Here is a 20,486-nt window from a genome sequence, read left to right as displayed (position 1 = left end):
ACGGGACAGGAGTGAGCAGGAACCATGTGACTTATGTAACTTAATAGGCTGATGAAAAATGGTTGAGAGATTTTTATCACACAACGAGACACAGGGGCATCCAGAAGGAAGGCAAACAACATGTGGCAGAGTCGGAATCGCAGTCCAAGTCCAAGTCAGAGGCAAAAGGCGATGCCCCGGCCAAATTGCAGCCACATGTGTGGATGCACTTAAAAAAACATTTTAGCAGCACCTTAGTTTTTCCAAAGAATAGTATTTCTTTAGAGAGATTGCTAACTGAAAAATACCTTTTCTATGCTGACCATATTCTGTAATTTTTTCCAGTGTCCAATGAAGATGAAGATCATCATCAGAGACAGAGAGAGAGAGTTGCGGCAGTAGCTGGGACCGCTAAACAAATTGAAAAATGCTCAAGTCCTCAGCCCCTCTTGGCACTCGCAATTGCTCAATCCACGCCGTATTTTCGCGTGCTGCTCGCTGCGCAGGAAAATTAAAAGGAAAATGCCCGCCACTCGCACAGAGAAGAGCGGAGCACCCCAAGCACACACCGACAAAATGAACAACCCAACGTCTCAGTGATGAGCAAGCCAATCGAATTTCGGTAAAAGGTGAATGGTTCTTCGAAAAATAACTTCTAGTATAGAATTAATGAAGCCAAAATAAGGCAAGGAAATAAAAAAGTATATATATAAACTATGATTCACATGTATTTAAGAGATGTGACTCAGAAGTCTGAAAGTATACCCTTATACCCTTCTTCCAGGATATTTTAATTTTAGTAAGAAGCTAGTAACAATGTGAAGGAGTCATTTCCGACCCTATAAATCATATATATTCTTGATCAGCATCAAGAGCTGAATCGATCCAGCTATGTCTGACAAAAATTTAATTTCTTCAAAATTTTGAAAATTTTATAAGGGGTTACATCATTAAAATTGTCAAAAATTTGAAAAAAAAAAAATAAATCTTGTAAACTTTTAAATGGAGTATGCAGATTTATTGGCCTAAGAAAAATAAACATGGGAAAGCTTTCCGAATTAAAATTAATTCATTTTTGGTTGAGTTATGAGTTAAAAAAATGCGAATATTGTAAGCTTAATTTTCGGTAAGAAAAACTGCAAGGGTATTTAAACTTGGGCTTCCCTAAGCTCGTTTTCTTTCTTGTTAACGTTAAAATTATATTTTAAAGACATTCACTATTAGTTGTAAATAAAAAGAAAGAGCAGAAATAGCTTCTTGTAATAATTACCTTTTAATTAAACCCTCCCCCCATAATAATCAATTCCAACAAAAATGATATGATTTTCCATGATCCATGGAGGATCCCTTTCGGTATCCCATGGATGCGCCAGCGGGTGGCTCATCACTGTTATCTAGATACAGATACTTATTGGGCCTGGCCCCTCCGCGTTCGCGTTCGCGTTTGCGTTTGCGTTCGAGTTCGCGGAGCAGAGCAGAGCGGAGCGCACAAAAGTCACTCGCGGGTGCGCCATGGAGTGGTGGTGGGCCTGAAATCGACAGGGGCATCCGCGGCATCCGAATCCGAGTCCGAGACTAAGACCGCGGCACATGGACTGCGACTGGGACTGGGAAATGGGAGGGGAGCCCGCCAGTGAGCGCTGTGCTGCGTGCGGAATTTTCTTTCAGTCTGTGAGAAATCGTCGGCGTGTTCGGTTGTTTGCTTCGTTTGCCTATCGGAGAATTTGTTTTCTTTTTGAAATTTTCGGCGGGTGGAAAAGGCGGCGCCCCCCCTCAGAGTTTTTCCGAACTGGCGTGAGTGTGTGTGTGTGTGCGTGGAAAATAGAGGAAAAACTTAATTTATTTTTAAGTTTTTATTTTGCCCTCCTCTTCTTTTGGTCGGCACTTTTCTCTGTCAAGATTTCTGGTTAAAAGCGATTGTGAATGGAAGCGTTTGTTGTGGTTCCGTCTTTTGGCTATCTAAAAAGATACAGAACTCTTTGCAAATTGATCGTGAACACCGCTCTTTAGCAGATGAATCTGTGATACTTTTTTAAGGAATAAGCCTAAGGGCCAAGAGCCAAGAAAATCAATGAGCTTTGTAACGAAAATCAGCAGAAGATTCTACAAAAATCAAGGGATATAAATCATTTAATTCGAAGGCAACAGCAAGTGTGAAAAATGAGTTGCTGACGGGAAAGTGAGGGAAATTAAATTGTGAGAGATATGTATAAATATGTATATGCCGGGAAACCTGTGAGAGAAAGAGGAAATTGTGAAAATTAGACGGTGATATAAAGTGAATAATATTAATACATGCGATTTGAATGGCACTAAATCTTATTTATAATATACTTGGCAGAAATAAATCTGCATGCACAGATACAAACAAAACTAAAAGAAATTGAATGTGAATTAATTCAAAGATTAAAAATATAATGCCTAGAAAATAAATTCAAAATATATAACATTTTCAACGCTATGAAAGCCATCTGAAAATATTCTTTACTACCTAAATACACAAAACAAATTATAGTATAACAAAATCGTTTAAAGAACTAAATGAATCGGAAACTGTACCCCCAATGATCCAATAAACTTCATATTTGTGACATATGGCGCAGAAATCGCACAACTCCATTTATCAATCTCGCCCTGCTTGACGATCATAAATCACAGTGCCCAAAAAAGAGTGTGACTAAACCATCGAAGGAAAAAATACAAAGTGGTAACAAAACTCCGCACACCTTGGAGTTAGGAAAGCGTTCAAATCGGCGTGGGCAGTGACGCCTACCAATTTTCCATATGAAAATAAGCCTTTTCATGCCTTATCAAATCAATTTTCGATTTCAAGTGGTCAGCCCCCGAAGAAATCAGCGGTATTTTGTTGGCCTTTTATTTTCCAAATTTTAATTACCATAAAAAATATATACAAAGTAGTGCAGAGGAAGAAAAATTATAGATAGATGTATCTACAATAGAGTAATTAACATTAAAGAAATTGATAATTTCTAGAAGATTTAGAGTTAGAAAACCCAGGAAATGTTGGAAGCAAGTTTTTCTATGATTCCAATATTTTTTATAACATTTTCAAGAATTGTATTTTTGGTTTTTAACGTTGAACCATCATAAAGCTCAATTCTTTCGGTGTATCTTTCCCAGAACTTTCCCAAAAAGAACTGCATTTTAGTGGCAGTTGGCAAAGACTGGCTGCTATCCGGTAGATACATTTATTAATTTTTATGTAAATGTGGAGGAAAAATAGGGAAAAGGCAACACGCGTCTGTCATAAAATGCGCCCTACCGATTGTCACTTTATATATATTTTTTTGCCTTCGGTGTCGTCTGCGGCAAGGCGGCGTTTCGAATTGTATTTTGACTGCTGTCGCTGCTGCTATAAAAATATTCGAATCGACAAGATCTTTGGGCGGTGCATTTAAAAATTAACAAGCTGAATTTGCGAGAAGGGCGAACTTAACAAGAACCAGAGCCTGTGTCAGTGTCTGTTGAGGCAGAGAGGGGGAGCCTCTTCTGTGCAATTGACCTCGTGGTGTCGAACCTGCTGCTGCAGCATTTATCGTTTTCCCTTAAAAATAAAAATGCATAAACATAATGTCTCGACTGCACGCGTGTATTTTTAGACAGCGCGCAGCGTAAATAATTCATTTTCCAGTCACAGTTGTGTTGACGTTTCCCCCGGTGGGGATTTTGAGCTTCTCCCAGGGGAAGTCCCTGCTTCCCAAAAGATCTGCATTCTAAACTTGAAAGCGGCCTATTTTCGGCATCTGAACTTTGACCTGGGGCCATTGCAAAATCCCGAACTAGAAATTCCACTTCAAGAAAAGCAGCTTAAGCCACTTAAGGCCACTTTTTATGGTCGATCCCCCATCAGACGAAAAATACAATAAATTCTACTCAACTCCCAGGCGGACACTCAAGTGGACATGTCGTGGTATCTCGGGCAGCAACTCAATTAAGTCCCCATAAAGTATCTGCAGATACGCTAATCAATGATATATATACAAATATAACAAAGTGTACTTGAATCTTCGTTCAATTTATTAGAGATTTGTTCAGCTTTAAGATTTTAGGCAATTAAAATAGCCAGTGAATGACTCAAGTGGAGGCTGCGTACATAATCCAGAAATATACAATTAAATTGATCGTAAAATCTTTGAGAATAAACTCGGCTAAACACAGGCAAAGTAAAGCATGAAAATTGGGAGAAACAGAGAATGAAATTTTAATAAAATATAATATAAATTTTACTTTAATATCAATGTAAACAGTGTCATAAATTAAAATCCCATGATTTTAAGTTTAAAATAAGCTCTTTAAAGGAGTATTAAATAAATATATACAGTTTATGGCAATAAAAAATGAATTTTCCCCTAGTGACCAATTAAAGATTCATAAAACACGCTCCATATAAAAACCAGAAATAATATTTAAATAAAATGGAAAGCAAATATGTAATGGCCATAAATCTATTTCCAATTACAGTGAAGTGCGTTAGCGGTTGCCAAGAAAAATAACAAACAAACCATCGGTTGGTTGGTCGTCAGTGCCAATGTGTTTATGATGAACGCCAAAGAAATCAACGAAATTGAAACGTAATCGGGCGAAAGTCGTCTGGCCAAGTGCGTGAATACGCAAATAGGAAAATAGGAAATCAAGAGGAGCACTGGGCGGCTTCAAAGGAAAAGGAAGCCAGTTTTCCAGGCCACCAACTCGTGTGCGTCTGTCAGTCGCTTTGGGTATTCGAGGGGAACGTTCTGTCAGCGGAATGACATGCAGCATCTGTCTATGATGCGGCCATAGGGCCAGGACGTGATGCTGTGTCGCAGCTAGAGAGGAACACCCGATGCTCCCGATGCTCCCGATGAGGCTATTTTTATGAGGCCCCAGACTACGGCCGACGACGACGGATGCGTGGCCCCATGAAAAATCAATTAACACGCAAAATTATTAAAGACGAAAAACTCACACATACAGCGTCGAATAAGTAAACGAAAACCGAACGAAACTTGGAACTGGGATCTCGGATCTTGGATCTTGCAGTTCCCATTCCCGTTCCCGGATCCATATAATATAACTTCAAAAGCAGCTGCTCGGAGATGTCGCGCCTCCTTGGATTGGCTTTAGGCTGCCTTCTGGCACTGTTCGCCATGCTGCTGCAATTGCCATCCGTGGCAGCCATGAAAGGTGAGTGCAACCAAAACTAAAACATAAAAAATGGAGTTAAAATAAAGAAGCTACTGCTCTGTGTACAGTTAATTAAATGTTAGGACAGTCAGGTAGCGCGCCCCAGAACTTAATACCCCGGCATAAACACCAGATTTATCATGGCAAATGATCAACGCACGATTTATGCTCATTACAAATATGGCCAGCCACGGAATTGGCCGACAAAAAAGCGGTCCAGACTGGCAGAAGCTGTGGCAGCTGCTGAAGCTGCCGCCAAATTGCATTTACTTTGCCTGCCATCGAAGCGGACATAAATAAAAGTCAAAATAAAGAGTTGCAAACGGTGCAATGCCACATACATTTTGGTATTACTCGCGTGTGCCAAAAAAAAGCCAAGGTACGGTGGGTTAATTGTAGGATGGAATGTAATACTTGGATTAAAAATAAATATATAAAATAAAATTCAGAATAGGAAAGCTTGCGATTTTTACATACCCTTGCAGTTTGCAATTGAATTCTAGAATCGAACCGGAAATTTATCAAACTAAGCTTCAAATATTCGCAATTTGTTCGACAAATCAATATTTAAAAAACCCATAACTAAGCCAAAAAAGCATTAATTTTAATTTGGAAAGCGTTCCCTTGTTAGTTTTTATTAGGGTAATAAGTCTGCATACTTTATTTGAATTTAAAACAAGAAAGGAAGCTAACTTCGGCACGCCGAAGTTTATATACCCTTGCAGATAGAACTTCTATGAATAGGAATCCATACAATATAAATTATATATATTTGTGTTAAAAAACAATGAAGCAATACCTGCTTTTATTTCATTCACCTATACAAATTATATTTGCAGTTTTACATTCACAGATTTGCATTTTTCCTCTACATCAAACGATCGTTTGTATGGCACATATATGATATAGTCGTCTGATTTTTATGAAATTTGCCACAAAATTTAAGACTTATATATAGACAAATTTGATGAAAATCAGCTGAAAACTAAAAAAGTTATAAATTTAATTGTATTAATTTCTCGATCGTTCCTATGGGAGCTATATGATATAGTAATCCGATTTTCATAAAATTTTACACAAAATTTTAGAATAATATGAAATGGCTATATTTCAAATTTGACGAAATTCTGTTGAAAACTAAAAATGTTATCGCCACCGCGATTGTCAGTCTTCCGACAACAGCCTCCGCCATTCTCATTCCTCTCAAATTTCTCGATCGTTCCTATGGGAGCTATATGATATATTAGCCCGATTTTCATAAAATTTTACACAAAATTGTAGAATAATATGAAACGGCTATATCTTAAATTTGATGAAAATCTGTTGAAAACTGAAAATGTTATACTTATTAATTGAATTAATTTCTCGATCGTTCCTATGGGAGCTATATGATATAGTCGTCCGATTTTCATAAAATTTTACACAAAATTGTAGAATAATATGAAGTGGCTATATCTCAAATTTGATCAAATTCTGTTGAAAACTAAAAATTTTATAATTTTTTTTGTAAAACTTTTCCGATCATTCCTATGACAGCTATATGATATAGTCGTCCGATCCGGCCCGTTCCGACATATATACGAGTGAGAGTATATAGAAGACTAACTGCAAAGTTTCATTCAGATAGCTTCAAAACTGAGAGACTAGTTTGCGTAGAAACGGACAGACGGACAGACGGACAGACGGACAGACGGACAGACGGACAGACGGACAGACGGACAGACGGACAGACGGACAGACGGACATGGCTAGATCGACTCGGCTGTTGATCCTGATCAAGAATATATATACTTTATATAGTCGGAGGTGCCTCCTTCACTGCGTTGCAAACTTCTGACTGAAATTATAATACCCTGCAAGGGTATAAATATATTACATTTTTGCCAATTTTTGACAATTTTAACGATGTAACCCCTTGTAAAACTTTCAAACTTTTGAAAAAATTAAATTTTTGTCGGACATAGCTAGATCGATTCAGCTGTTGATGCTGATCAAGAATAAATATGATTTATAGGGTCGGAAATGATTCCTTCACTGCGTTTTAGGCTCCTGACTAAAATTATGGTATCCTGTAAGGGTATAAAATGGATCTACATTCAAATTGTTGTTGTTAAATTTTTGTAATGTTAATTTACTTACAGAAGTACAAACTGTCACTTTTACATAAATTACACTGTCTAAATTACTATTTTAAATACATTTACAAGTTTATAACAATTTTAAATAGCATTTATTTCCTCCAATATTGTAGTTTGAACTTCGAACTTTCCAAGATTTATGTCAAACCATTTTTTCGACTTCCTTCCTGTCCGCTTTCTTTCTACCTGGATATAAGTATATATATACATATATATATATATATATATTCCCCTAGTGATTTCGCAATGCTCCATGGTAACCCTCGGGGCCCTCGGCCCATAAAATCCAACTACTTAACTGCAATGCGCCGCCGCGGTGCACTTAACGCATTTTTCACGCTTGACATTTGACTTGGGGCGCACTTTTCTTGATGTCGTAGTCTTCGTCGTCATTGTCGTTGTCCGCTCCCTCGTTATTGTTGTTCTTTCTGGTGTATCCAAGGGATTCCAAAAGTATCTGCAAGCAAAAAGCACGAGTATCTGTGCGGTGCACCGCAAGGCGTGCTCTTAATTTCGTTGTATCTTCCATAGGAGACACTCACTCACATACACAATAAGCTGTATGTACTCTGCTCGTCGTTTATTTTCGGCCTTTCAGCGCAAATGTATTTTTAATGATATTTTTAGTTGGCATGTGACGTCACTTGGGAGTCTAAGAAGACAAAATACGTGAATCATCAGTTGTTTGTACTATTTTTTAAGACTTGTATAAATGCACAGAGATAAATAGGTAATTGTTTAAATTGATAAATCTAAAGTTTCTAATAAAATATGAAAGCATTTTGTATGCACAGGTAGTTAGCTAACCAGAACTCATGGAAAAAATGTATTTTTTAGCAAACAACTAAAAAATATAATACATTTCCGGTGTATTTAAGATATATTTCTTTTCTGTCTACGAGAAATGTAAATCATTTACACGCGCAACGAGAGCGTTGTGCCAAATTTAACAGAGACGTGTGTGGATACAAATGTATCTATAGCTATGTATACCCTTGTATACGTATCCGAATCTGTATCTGTATCTGGTGCGCGCCATCTGCCGCGCTTCTTTATTATTCATTTGCATTTCCAATATAAATATCAACACATGCTCGATGCTAACTGCAGCAGGCGCAGTAAAAACAATTTATTTTGGCGACATTTTACCCCTGAGTCATGTCTCTTTATGACTCTATGTCGCTGCTCAATTGCCGATGGATAGTTAGATCCCACTGATCGGGATATGACAAAGGCAAATATATAATTGAATTTAATGCGGCCCCGGAGCCTAATTAGGGTTCAGTTCGATGCCAATGGCAACGACAACACATGGAGGCCATAAAACCATGGGAAGTCGCAGGGAAATTTGGTTTTTATTTGATTTAGATTGATCTCTTAAGCTGGAGAATGTGACAAATACTCGAAAGGGGTGAAGAAAACTATTTTAATGGGAGTACTTGGGGAAGACCACAGGAATTACTGCAAAGATTACGAGCAGAGAATAAATTTAAGGAAATATTTTTGGGTCTATCCCTGTGATGGCTTCAATCTGCTGGAAATGCTTTTGAGAAAAGCCAGAAAGTACTTGGAATTTTTCTTAAATTTGATGATGGTCTATATAACTTGTATTAGGGATTAATGATTAAATATTGGTTTATTTTAATAAATATTCCTGTTCCTGGTAGAGTTTCTTAGTACCGTTTCAAGACCCCGATCGTCTCGATTTCTTGGCCAATACAACTGGAATCCCAATTAATTTTGTTGGCACTCGCAGAGCTCCATAAATATGAGCTCCAACAGCGAGAAATCCACTCAAGATCACGTAATAAGCCCACAAATCAGCGGCACCACTAATAAACTTTGACATTATTAGTGAAATGAAAACTACGAATTGGTAACAATAATTTATAAATTGCCAATGTCACAAATGGTGGAGTGGCGACGGCGGGCCACCAAAGGAGCATTAATTAAAGACACAAAAAAAGAAGAAAACACGATCGTAAAACCGAATAACTTTGCAGCCATAAAGAGTCAACGCTGCATATAACTCAAATAAAATAAACATTGGCCATAACATAAATATTCGCCGGCTACCTAGTCAAGTCGCCAGAAAGAGGGAAAAATAAAATAGGAGAATAAACATAAATTTAGCATTTGATAGGGAGGACAGGGAGGAGTTTCTGGGGAGCAGTGGGTGGCGACTGCAGCATCTGTGGCCATAAGTCTTCCGACGTGTGCCCGTTCGCTCGCCTCTGATGTTTTTTTTCCCATTTTTGGACAGACTCTCCTTCCCTCCCCCCACGACTGTGATGATGATGATGATGTCTCATTTGTTCTCTGCCCGACACTCGGAATGACTTGTGACTCCGATGCTGAAGCACTGATGCGGATTGTTGACGCTGGACCACATTTTGTTGATGCAAATTGCATTTATTGTTGTGTCTTTCCTGAAGATTGACAGGAGAAAAGGAATTTTTGACTCGCTTTTGGACTTCTTAGTTAAGGACTTAAGCTGTTAATCCATTTGGCTTTCATTTAATTCTAATTGCTCGGGCATTGTAACAAAACAAAAAATATATCGACAAGCATTAGTATATTGTTTCAAATCCCCTTTAAAGCACTTAAATATTTCACAATTGTGGAGAACATTTGTTTTAAACTTTTTGTTCTTTAGTTCCATCTATAAATATAAAAGTTCCGTGCGAGTATTGTTAATGCTAATGGTTTTAAATATTTTTCAAGAACATGACCAAAACAAATATTATACATTGGCTCAGTAGACATTTTTATACCCTTTCAGGTTAGTCAAAAGATTGTAGTTAGAAAAGGAGTCATTTCCGACCCTATGAATCATATATATTCTTGATCAGCATCATCAGCCGAATCGATTAAGCTATGTCGGGCAGAAATTTAATTTTTTCAAAATTTTGAACATTTTATAAGGGGTTACATCGTTAAAATTGCCAAAAATTGACCAAAATTTTAACTTCTTTAAAAATTTAAATTTGTCATGCAGATTTATTAACCTAATAAAAATTAACATATTAAAGCTGTGCGAATTGAAACTAATGCTTTTTTGGCTGAGTTATGAGATTTTCAAATATTGATTTGCCAAAAAAATTGTGGTATAAAAATATATATATATTATGACCTATTTCCTGTCTGCATCCTTTCTATTTTTTCCTAATTGAATAAATAAAATAGATAAGCAAACAAAATGTTCATAAGTACTATAAGACTGTCATTAAAATATCCGTTGAAAAACTTGTATATCTAAAGTCCATAACTTAGTTATAGTAAATTAAAAGCAAATCGTGTAATTTTTAATATATTTTGAAGAGTATTTCAAGTCGTAGGTGAGCATTCCCTTTGTTCAACTTCTGCATTTTGTATTGTTGTTTAACCAACGATAACGCCTCCGCATCTTTGTGTCGCCTTTTGTTTTGGTTTCGAGGCACGCGCATGGGAAGAAGTAGCCATTTCCAAGAGCATTTATTTACAGCAGCCGGGCACGGACAGGGGCCACCACTGCTACTCCTAATGTGGGTCAGATGCAGGCCGATGGGAAAGTGTTTTGATGGTTTTCTTGGGTTTACTTTTCGGGCTTTTCCGCCGTCTTCTTTGACGCCTGATTGCTGCTAATTGGCGGCAAAATGGTACAACGGCCAACGCATCAATGGCTGTCCGCTTTGTTTGCCTGTTTATCCATCTGTCTGCTCTTTGTCTGCCATTCGCATGCAACTGTTTTTCCACATATCTATTTTTCTACATTTTCCCCAGACATTTTTCCATGTGGGTTAGGTCAATATGCGTGTGTCCTACCAGCAGCGAAAATAAACAAATTTAAAAAAGCATTTCTCCCTTTGGAAAGGGAAATTCCTAAAATATATGTTGTGTTTTGACAAATGTTCGCCTCGAAAATAATTTATTGCACAAGCGTAGCCGAGAATATGAAAAGGCATTAATCATGCAATTTCGACGAGGTGGGATTCATGGCGAGAAATTTGGAAAAATATTCCAGGGAACACGTTCCGAGTCGGGTCCCAAGAAAAGCACGTTCTCAACTAATTAAGCAAAATCAAGATACAAAGATGGTTCTCAATAGATAAATGACTGACTGACTGACAGGGTGACCTCGACAGACACTGACTGACAGCCAGACAGACAGCTGATGGCCCGATCTCCACGAACCCAGATCCGTAACGATCTGGACAAATTTGTATATGGATTTCGAAGAGAAGAACGCGATTGCCAATCAAATTGGCGGCAGCTCTTGCAACATTATGAGCTCTGCGGACTGGTTAGTGTATCCATCTCAGCCAGCTGCAACAGTATACAGATTGATTTTACAATTTGCTAATAGAAAAACGAAAAATTAAGATCATTACATTCTATGAAAATCAATAATAAATTATATCCCCATATTTTTAATGCTTAAAAAGTGTCTTGAGCCATCCCAATAATTATTTCCCATTAACCCAACTATCTTTCTCATTTATATCCCACAAATTCCAATTTAAATGGGCGCATTTTCAATTTTCCAACTCCCATTTTCCCCTTCCTCCCACTCGCAGTCTCCCTGTTCGGAGATGGCTACATATCGATGCCGCTGCAGGAGGCCAAGATGTCAACGAACATCCGCGTCAAGTTTCGCACCCGCCAGGAGAACGCTCTGCTCTTCCTGGCCGCCGGCCGGACCGATTACTGCCTGCTGCGCCTGGAGAACGGCCTGATCAGCTTCGGCTATAAAATCGAACGGGATGTGGTGCAGGTGAGTTGGGATTACTAACGAGTGGCTTCCCCTTACATATGACTGCCATTACCCGAATACCGATTGCAGTTGCGCTCACCCAAAAAGCAAAAGCTCAACGACCTGGAGTGGCACGATGTGGCGGTGCAGCGGTTCGAGAACAACATCACCTTGCAGGTGGACAGCTATATAATGCGAAAGCAGTTGCCAGGTGATCTCAGTGCCCTCAATATACACTTTGGAACGTTTCTGGGAGGCGTTGGTGACTTCACGGCCGAGTTCTTGAACGATGTAATTGGATTTCGGGGCTGCATATCGGATGTGAGTCAGAAACATAGAGCAACATTACAAAAATACCTCAATATAATATCAACAACAACTTAATGTTAACCCAATTATGCGCAGGTCTTCTACAACAACATAAACATAATCAAAAGGGCCAAGGACCGGACAAGTCACACCACCAGCACTGGAGTGTCCTGGACCTGCAGCAGTGAGTTCGATGGAACGACGCAGGATAGCATTAGCTATCTGAAGAACGATTCCTATGCCTTGATGCTCAAGGAGTCGCATGCCATAGGAGAAACGTGAGTTACTCGGCGGATATAAATCATTGAATCAATATATAACATATCTCTATTCCTTTGCAGCCTGTCTCTGCAATTCCGCACCATGGCCACGGCTGGCATAATATTCTTTAACGGCGGCTTTGACTTTATTCTTCTCGAGATCGAGGACCAGCGCCTGAAGGTTACCTTCAACAAGGCCGGCAGTCTGGTGCAATTTATGACCAACAAGTCCGTCTCGGACGGCAAGTGGCACCGGGTCCTGCTGCGCTACAACGCCGCTATCGCGGAGCTGATCCTCGACGAGGCCGCCGGCGGCTATCGGGGAACGCATGCTAACGAGACCAAGGCAAGCATAAATCTCGAGAAGAGCGTCTTCTTTGGCGGCGTGCAGGAGGAGATGCGCCGCCGGCTCATCGGCAAGGGACTGCGGATCAATGAGATCAGCTTTAAGGGCTGCATGCGGGACATCCGGGTGAACGATCAGCCGCTGGGCTTCGGCGAGATGAGCATCTCGCGGCACCTGGCCCTGGGCTGCCTCTGGCAGTACCCCTGTGTGGAGCACAATCCCTGCCTGAAGAGCGGCGTCTGCAGCCAGCACGGGGTGGACGGCTTCATCTGCTACTGCGATCAGTCCTACTGCATCAAGGCCGACTTCCAGGGGCCGTTTAAGATCTTCACCGAAACGAGTCCGGAGATGGAGCTCCTCTACGTCTCCCCCATGCAGCTTCTGGAGGGTGGCACAGCCTTCCTCTCGCCCCACTTCATCGACATAATCCTTGATCTCCGCCGCTATCCGAGTCTGAGCGAGCAGTCCATCATCTTCCACGTGGTGCATCAGCCCAAGTACGGCCTGCTGCTGCAGTACTCTCCCGAGAAGTCGAACTTCGTGCCCTGCCGCACCTTCAATCTGGTGGACTTGGCCACCGACAAGCTAAAGTATGTGCACAATGGCCAGGAAAACTTCAACGACCATGCCACGCTTGACATGCAGGTCTTTGGGGACATACACAAGATTCCGGAGAATATTCTGGGGAAACACAGATTCCTCCTCCACGCGAATATTACCCCCGTGAATGATCCGCCACAGCTGAAGCTGCATCTGCACAAGATTCTCCGCGTCATTGAGGGCATTGAGAGAGTCCTCGATGTGGATCTCTTCAACATAGACGATCCGGACAGTGAGCCAAGCAATTTGATATACACCATTCTGCCGCCCCTGAATCCCCAGGAGAGCTTTGGCTGCTTCATGGTCGGCGGAGTGACCACATCCACCTTCTCCCAGGCCGATGTCAATGTGGGCAAGGTCTCGTATCTGTACAATTCTACGACACCGGAATCCTTTAGCTATCAGCTCCAACTCCAAGTATCGGACGGCATAGAGACGAGCGATACGGTCTATCTGCCGGTGTCGGTGCATCCCCTGGAGCTGCGACTGGTGAACAACACCGGCCTAATAATGATCCACAAGAGCTCGCTGCTCCTGAGTCCCGCCAACCTGTCCATGGGGACAAATGCCCTGGATGAGCCGTCGATAGACATCAGGTATGACGTGGTGAAGGCACCGCAGCATGGAGTGCTCCAGAGGCTGCGCCAGATCGATGGCTCCTGGGTGAACGTGGACTGGTTTAGCGATAACCAGCTGCTGCTCGGCCACATCCGCTATCTGCACAGCAGCGATTTCCCTTGGCAAGATGAATTCAAGGTGTGTATCGTAAAAATACAAGTAGGAAAATGGTAAAAAACAAAAATAGGAAAAGGTGGAAAAAATGGGCATAAAAGCCAACTAAAGTTGAGCCATAAATGGGCAGGGAGCCAATAACACTAACATGCAAGGTTTCCAGAAGGTGTAACTCAGTAGAGACTCTTGTAGAGACTTTTAACTTTCTCTGGGAGCCGTTAAATTTAGGGGGTTTTCCCTCTTTGATTGTTTGCTGTCTTTTCAGAATAATACTTGCTGGCCAGTGAAGGCACTATAAAATTTGCATTGATTTCACTTTTTATTCCACAGTTTATTGCCTCGTTTGGGTTTGTTACAACTCAAACATTCGACTTCCGCATCACCTTCACGCGCCTGGTCATAGAGAGCCACAGTCCATCGAAGATCGCGATCAACGGCAGCCGGGAGATACCGCTGACCAGCGAGATTCTCTCTTATGAGACCACGCCCATCGGCAGCTTCCCGCGGACCGTGATCTACAAGATCACGAAGCCCACTCGGTATGGCGGCATCTACGTGGAGGGATCCCGGAAGGCGGCCAAGCAGCTGGACTCATTCACCCAGCAGGACATTGACAAGCGGAGGATCCGCTACCAGACGCACCACACCAGCTATTCTGGGTTCACGGACCACCTAGAGTTCGTGGTCTCGGTGGCCGAGTGCGATGATGTGGCGGGATCGCTGGAGATTAACTACCGACCGCCCGAGGAACTAATCAACAAGCTGAGCTACCAAACCCACGAAGTGCTCCAGGTGCAGGAGGGCGAACGAGCCTTGATTACCAAGAATCACTTTGAGATTCGCTTCAATATCTACGAGAGCCTGCAGTTCCAGGTGAGCACCAGACCCGAGCATGGAGTAATCTGCAAGTACGACGAGCAGACGGGTCTCACTACTCCTGTGGAGTCGTTTACCCTGGATCAACTGTTCCGGAACGACATTTACTATTGCCACGATGACACGGAGTCCACGCGGGACACCTTCGAGCTGCTCATTCTCTCCGGCGATGAGACGGACCTCCAGTTTGTCTCGAACATGGAGGTGCACATCAAGTTGGTCAACGACAATGAACCCTACCGATCGGCCATGGAAAGGGTGTTCCATGTGGTGAGGAATGGCATCAGGACCCTCAATCCCACGGTGCTGCAATATCTGGATGCGGATGTGAATACGAACCACACCGACATCCACTTCATCCATGTGTCCAGCACGAATGGAGCCTTCTACAAGTCGGGCCACTTTATCGATAGCTTCAGCCAGGACGACATAGCCAACCGGAGGATAATGTTCCAGCACACGGGTCCGGATGCAGGCACCGCTTCCTTTATAGTAACCGATCGGGAGCACGAGGTCAATGGCCTGCTGGAGATCCGTGCCTCGGATCCCTTTGTCTCCATGCTGGCCACCAATGCATCCATTGTTCAGGAAGGCAAGTTTGTGGTTCTCAAGAACAAAGACTTCATATTGGAGACGAACCTGGACATGAAGCTGGATGAGATATACTACGAGGTGATTAAGCCTCCCTCCTACGGCATCCTCATGTACCTGAGCAAGGCTAATGAGGGGGAGAATGGCACCACCATCTACAAGGCCACCAACTACACTTCGCTGAGCAACTTCACCCACCTGGATATAGAGCGCGAGCGATTGGTCTACTGGAACACAGAGATTGCCTCGATGGACAAAGTTAGGTGAGGATTTGAGCTTTATCTGTAATTTTACATTATATTTATTAACATTTTACAATTAGATATCGAGTTCACATTAAAAACATAACAGCCGAGGGCGAAGTCATGTTCCGCATATATCCTTCGGCATATTGGGAACCCCTGCAAGTAAAGCAAAACCACACACTCTATGTAGAGGAGTCCACCAGTGTGCTCATATCCAGAGATGTCTTGGAGGTGAGTTTAGACCATGAAGCCGAAACTAAACCCTAAAGATTTAACCCTGCTTATAGGTTGTCCATCCCAACATTTCCCCGGGAGACATCACCTTCTTGGTGACCTCCTCGCCCATGCATGGCTATCTGGAGATGCAATCCATGTCCTTCGACGACGAGTACAACTGCAAGGTGTTCGATCAGTCCTCGGTCAACACCGAAAAGATGTTCTACATACAAGCTGGTGTGAATCAATCCACAGACTATTTTGTCTTCGATGTCACCAATGGAATAACCTGGCTCCGACAGCTGATGCTCAAGATCGTGATCATACCCGAGAAGCTCTACATGCACTCGAACATTATTTCAGTTGTTGAGGGCAAGACAATCCAGCTGAACCCCACGGATATACAACCATATTCGGAGTACTATCGGGGCAAGATCCTAGAGTATATCGTCACTATCGCAGCGAACTCGGGTCACATTGTAGCTGGGAACTCGAAGGTCAAGCGGTTTACCCAGAAGCAACTGGAGCAGGGCAGCATTCAGTATGTGCACAATGGCAGTGAGAATGCCACCGATACCATCACTTTGGTGGCCATGGCCAGGAACAAGGAGAGCGTGCCCTTTGAGCTGGAGGTAGCGGTGATTCCGGTGAACGACGAGGAGCCCATGATGGTCACCAATACGGGTCTGCAGGTGTGGAATGGCGGTCGTTATGTCATCAGAAATACCGATTTGTGTAAGTTTAGGATGATTTATTTTATGAAAATCATTTAGTGAGTAATTAATATCTGTACATATTTCCCTTGCAGTGGCCCAGGATTACGATACTCCACCGGAGAATCTCACCTTTGTCGTACACCACATTTACGGAGGCTACTTGGCCCGGAAGTCCGCACCTCAGCGCAAGATCGAACAGTTCACCCAGGCTCAGGTGAATCGAGAAGATATTTATTTTATGCACGACTCCAACTCCCGGCGGAACGAACTATCCTTCGTAGTCACCGACGGCCTGTTCAACACCTCGACTCAGATGCTGAACATCGAGATCAAGCCCATTGAAATCCTGGCCGAACGCAATGAGAACCTGCATGTCTTTCCCCTGACCAAGAAGCAGATCCTACGCGATCATCTCCACTTCAAGTGCTCCGATGAGGAGCGGGAAATTCACTATAATATCACAGTTCCCCCGAGTCTGGGTCGCATAGTGAATGAGTTCTTGGACAATGGCTTCACGAAGGAGGTCAGTGAGTTTACCCAAACCGATGTGGATAATGGCCACATATTCTATGAGCATACGGCCGTCATCATGGAGTTTCGCATCAACGATTCCTTCTACTTCGACGTGGTGGCCGAGCGGAGTGACCGGTTGTTGGATCAAAAGTTCAATATAGAGATCTCAGTCTCTTCTGGGGGCCTCCTGAGATTCCTGCCTGTGAATAAGCTCACCGTGGACGAGGGCGGTTCGGTACCCATAAAATTGGATTTCTCAAAAATTTTGGAGTATTTAAAAACGAAGGCTGGCATCAATAATCCGGAATTGTTTATAGAAGCGATACAGAAACCCTCGCATGGCAATATTGGTTTGGGTCATGAGTTTAGGAATATGCAGAGGTATCATCCAAGTGATTTTTTCACCAAGAAAGTTTACTATATACACGATCATTCGGATACCTTGGAGGATACCATACTGATGTCCGTCTACCTAACACAGGGGTGAGTAGCAGCCAAGACAATTTAATGAATAAGATGGACAAATATTTAACACAATTTTCTATTAATTTCCAGTAACATTTTCCTGTGCAATCTGACCATACCCGTCTCCATAAATCCCATCAACGATCAACCCTTTCACTTGATCACCCATCTGCCTCAGATGACCGTGGTCGAGGGAGAGAATCGTACCATAACCAGGAATGATCTGCTCACCGAAGATGCGGATACGCCGCCCGAAGAGATCATGTACGACGTGATGAGTGGACCCACACTGGGAGTGCTCAAAAAGATCTCCAATGATGGCCAAATAGAAGACCTTTTAGCCTTCTCAAATCAGTTTACACAGGCGGACATTAACAACGACAGGATCGTGTATGTGCACTTCGGCACGCCGCAGTCCACCACATTTTGCTTCACTGTATCTGACGGGCAATCGAATGCCGCCTACGAGATATTCACCATCAAGATAGCTCCCATAAGTCTGCATCCATCGGCGGTTCAGGTGCCGGTGAAGGTCCAGCAAGGCGCTACCAGTGCCCTCATGAAACTGGATCACATTGGAGTCACCACGAATGCGCAGGTGGAGAGGTTGTCCTACAACGTCACCAACTCCCCGCTGTACGGGATCATAGTCTTCAAGCACCAGCCGACGCTGAGGTTCAACCAGCAGCAGCTGGAGACCTCGCAGATCAGCTATATGCAGACGGATCTGAATCGGTCCAATGACTCCTTCCAGGTGAGCGCCTATGTCCCGGGCACCAACTATGCCGCCCAGGTGGACGTGGTGATGGAGGTGGAGCCCGTCATCCAAATCGCTGATATAGTGATGAAGGAGGCCGACACCACCACCACGGGGGGCAAGGTGAAGCTCCTACCCTCGCTCGACAACGATAATCCGCTGTCCCTGAAGCTGAACAAGTTCAATCCGAAGTTTGTGATCACCAAGATGCCGGCAACGGGGCAGATCAGGAAGATAATCCGGAGCACGGGCCTCACTTCCGATGGCCAGAACGAGAGGTCCACGAATATATTCTCGTACAAGGAGCTCAGAAGTGGCGTGGTTTACTTTGTGCCTCATTCGGCGGTGGAGGAGACCGAGGCTGATAGCGACACCTTTGATTATCAGCTGCTCATCAAGACGGTGCAGCCGGCACAGGCCTCTGTGCTGATAGAGTACAGAAGCAGGATTGAGGAGACAGAGACGGTCCACCTGGGAAATGCCGGCGGCTTGTCCATCAATTACCTGGCCATAGGGTGTGCCATATTCATCGTTTTAATCTGCCTTCTCATCGTCCTGCTGATCCTTAAAATCCGTAAATTGCGGAAGCACAAGGCGGACATATCGAAGGACCAACCGCCGGCCTTGCCCTGTCCCCCGGACCTGACCTCCGTGAGTCCGCAGCACCACCTGCACCACCATCACAGCAGCCATCACTACGCCAGTTCCGAGGCGGACTCTGTGCCGGCTACCGGAAACTCCACCCCGTTGCCCGGCTTCAGCAATATTCCGCACTGCAAGATCATACCGGTGGAGTCGTACAAGCACGAGTTCCCCGACTACGACCCCGACGAGGAGGAGACGGATGACCAGTGCGACCCGCAGCAGATGATGCTGCCTCAGCGCTACAATCCCTACCACATGGAGCACGATGCCTGGAGCTCGTCCTGCGACATGGCCAACGACTTTGCGGGCTATGCCTCGGTGCCGCAGAGTATCTCCGGATCGGTCAGTTCGCCGCCTTCAGCTCCGCCCACGAATCCATTGCTGCGAAGGAATCAGTATTGGGTTTAAAGATCAAACATATATGTTATATATAAACAGAAGCGTATACAAAAAGAGGGATCAAAATACAGCGGAACTTCCGAGAAATTTCCGATAAATCTATAAAAACTTAACTTTCATCCGAATATTTTTAAAAACAAATATTTGCCTAACAATTTAGTTTTTCCTCGACAAGTTCCGCTACAGAATGACAAAATCGATCAAAATGGTTCGAATTGGATCCGAATTCTTAGATTTAAGTTATTTATTTAAGTTTAAGGATTACATTTAAGGCTGATTTATGAGATTCGTTAAGGATTAGAAAGTGGAAGCATTTTATAAAAACTTACAGCAATTTTGATATGTATTTCAATATATATTTTCTATATATACATATGCAATTAAAACATATCTGGCGTGTCATATACAAAACAAAAGATTAGACTTAGAAAAGCAATCGAGAGTTATACTCAAAAAGCCAACATAACTTAAAACTAAGAGACATTGTGTTTGCCAACCTTGAATACTTATAAAAATAAATGACAATACTTTTAAGAGGATTTTTATCGTTTTAATTGGGATTGGGATAATTGGGAATAGGGATAAATAATAAAAAGAAAATGTTTGGGTGTTTGTTTTAATTCAAAGAAGAAAGGAAGCTAGTTAGGAAAGTTTAAGTGTGGATTGCCTTCAGAATAATAATATTATTATATTTATTTCATATACTTAACCCATTTGAAATAGTTTTGCTGCAGTTTAATCTGAAAAACATTGTATGATATGTGTTACACGTAAATTCTATAT

General features: G+C 42.6%; 1 protein-coding gene across 1 annotated transcript; it reads left to right on the top strand.

Annotated features, from left to right (window-relative positions):
* The first annotated feature begins 1,437 nt into the window (after nt 1–1,437).
* kon (chondroitin sulfate proteoglycan 4-like protein) lies at nt 1,438–20,242 on the top strand. The gene is made up of 11 exons (XM_020945167.2): nt 1,438–1,773; nt 4,462–5,163; nt 11,858–12,054; nt 12,124–12,354; nt 12,439–12,620; nt 12,684–14,304; nt 14,611–16,010; nt 16,070–16,223; nt 16,280–16,943; nt 17,017–17,920; nt 17,993–20,242. Exons 2-11 carry the CDS (start codon nt 5,076–5,078, stop codon nt 19,710–19,712), a joined length of 7,161 nt encoding a protein of 2,386 aa, XP_020800826.2. The 5' UTR covers nt 1,438–1,773; nt 4,462–5,075; the 3' UTR covers nt 19,713–20,242.
* The last annotated feature ends 244 nt before the right edge of the window (nt 20,243–20,486 follow it).

This window comes from Drosophila serrata, unplaced genomic scaffold (assembly GCF_035046125.1).
Source record: "Drosophila serrata isolate PLE 108 unplaced genomic scaffold, ASM3504612v1 contig_240, whole genome shotgun sequence".
NCBI lineage: Eukaryota > Metazoa > Arthropoda > Insecta > Diptera > Drosophilidae > Drosophila > Drosophila serrata.
Note: the sequence above shows the minus strand (reverse complement) of the source record. Positions and strands in the feature narration are given on the sequence as shown.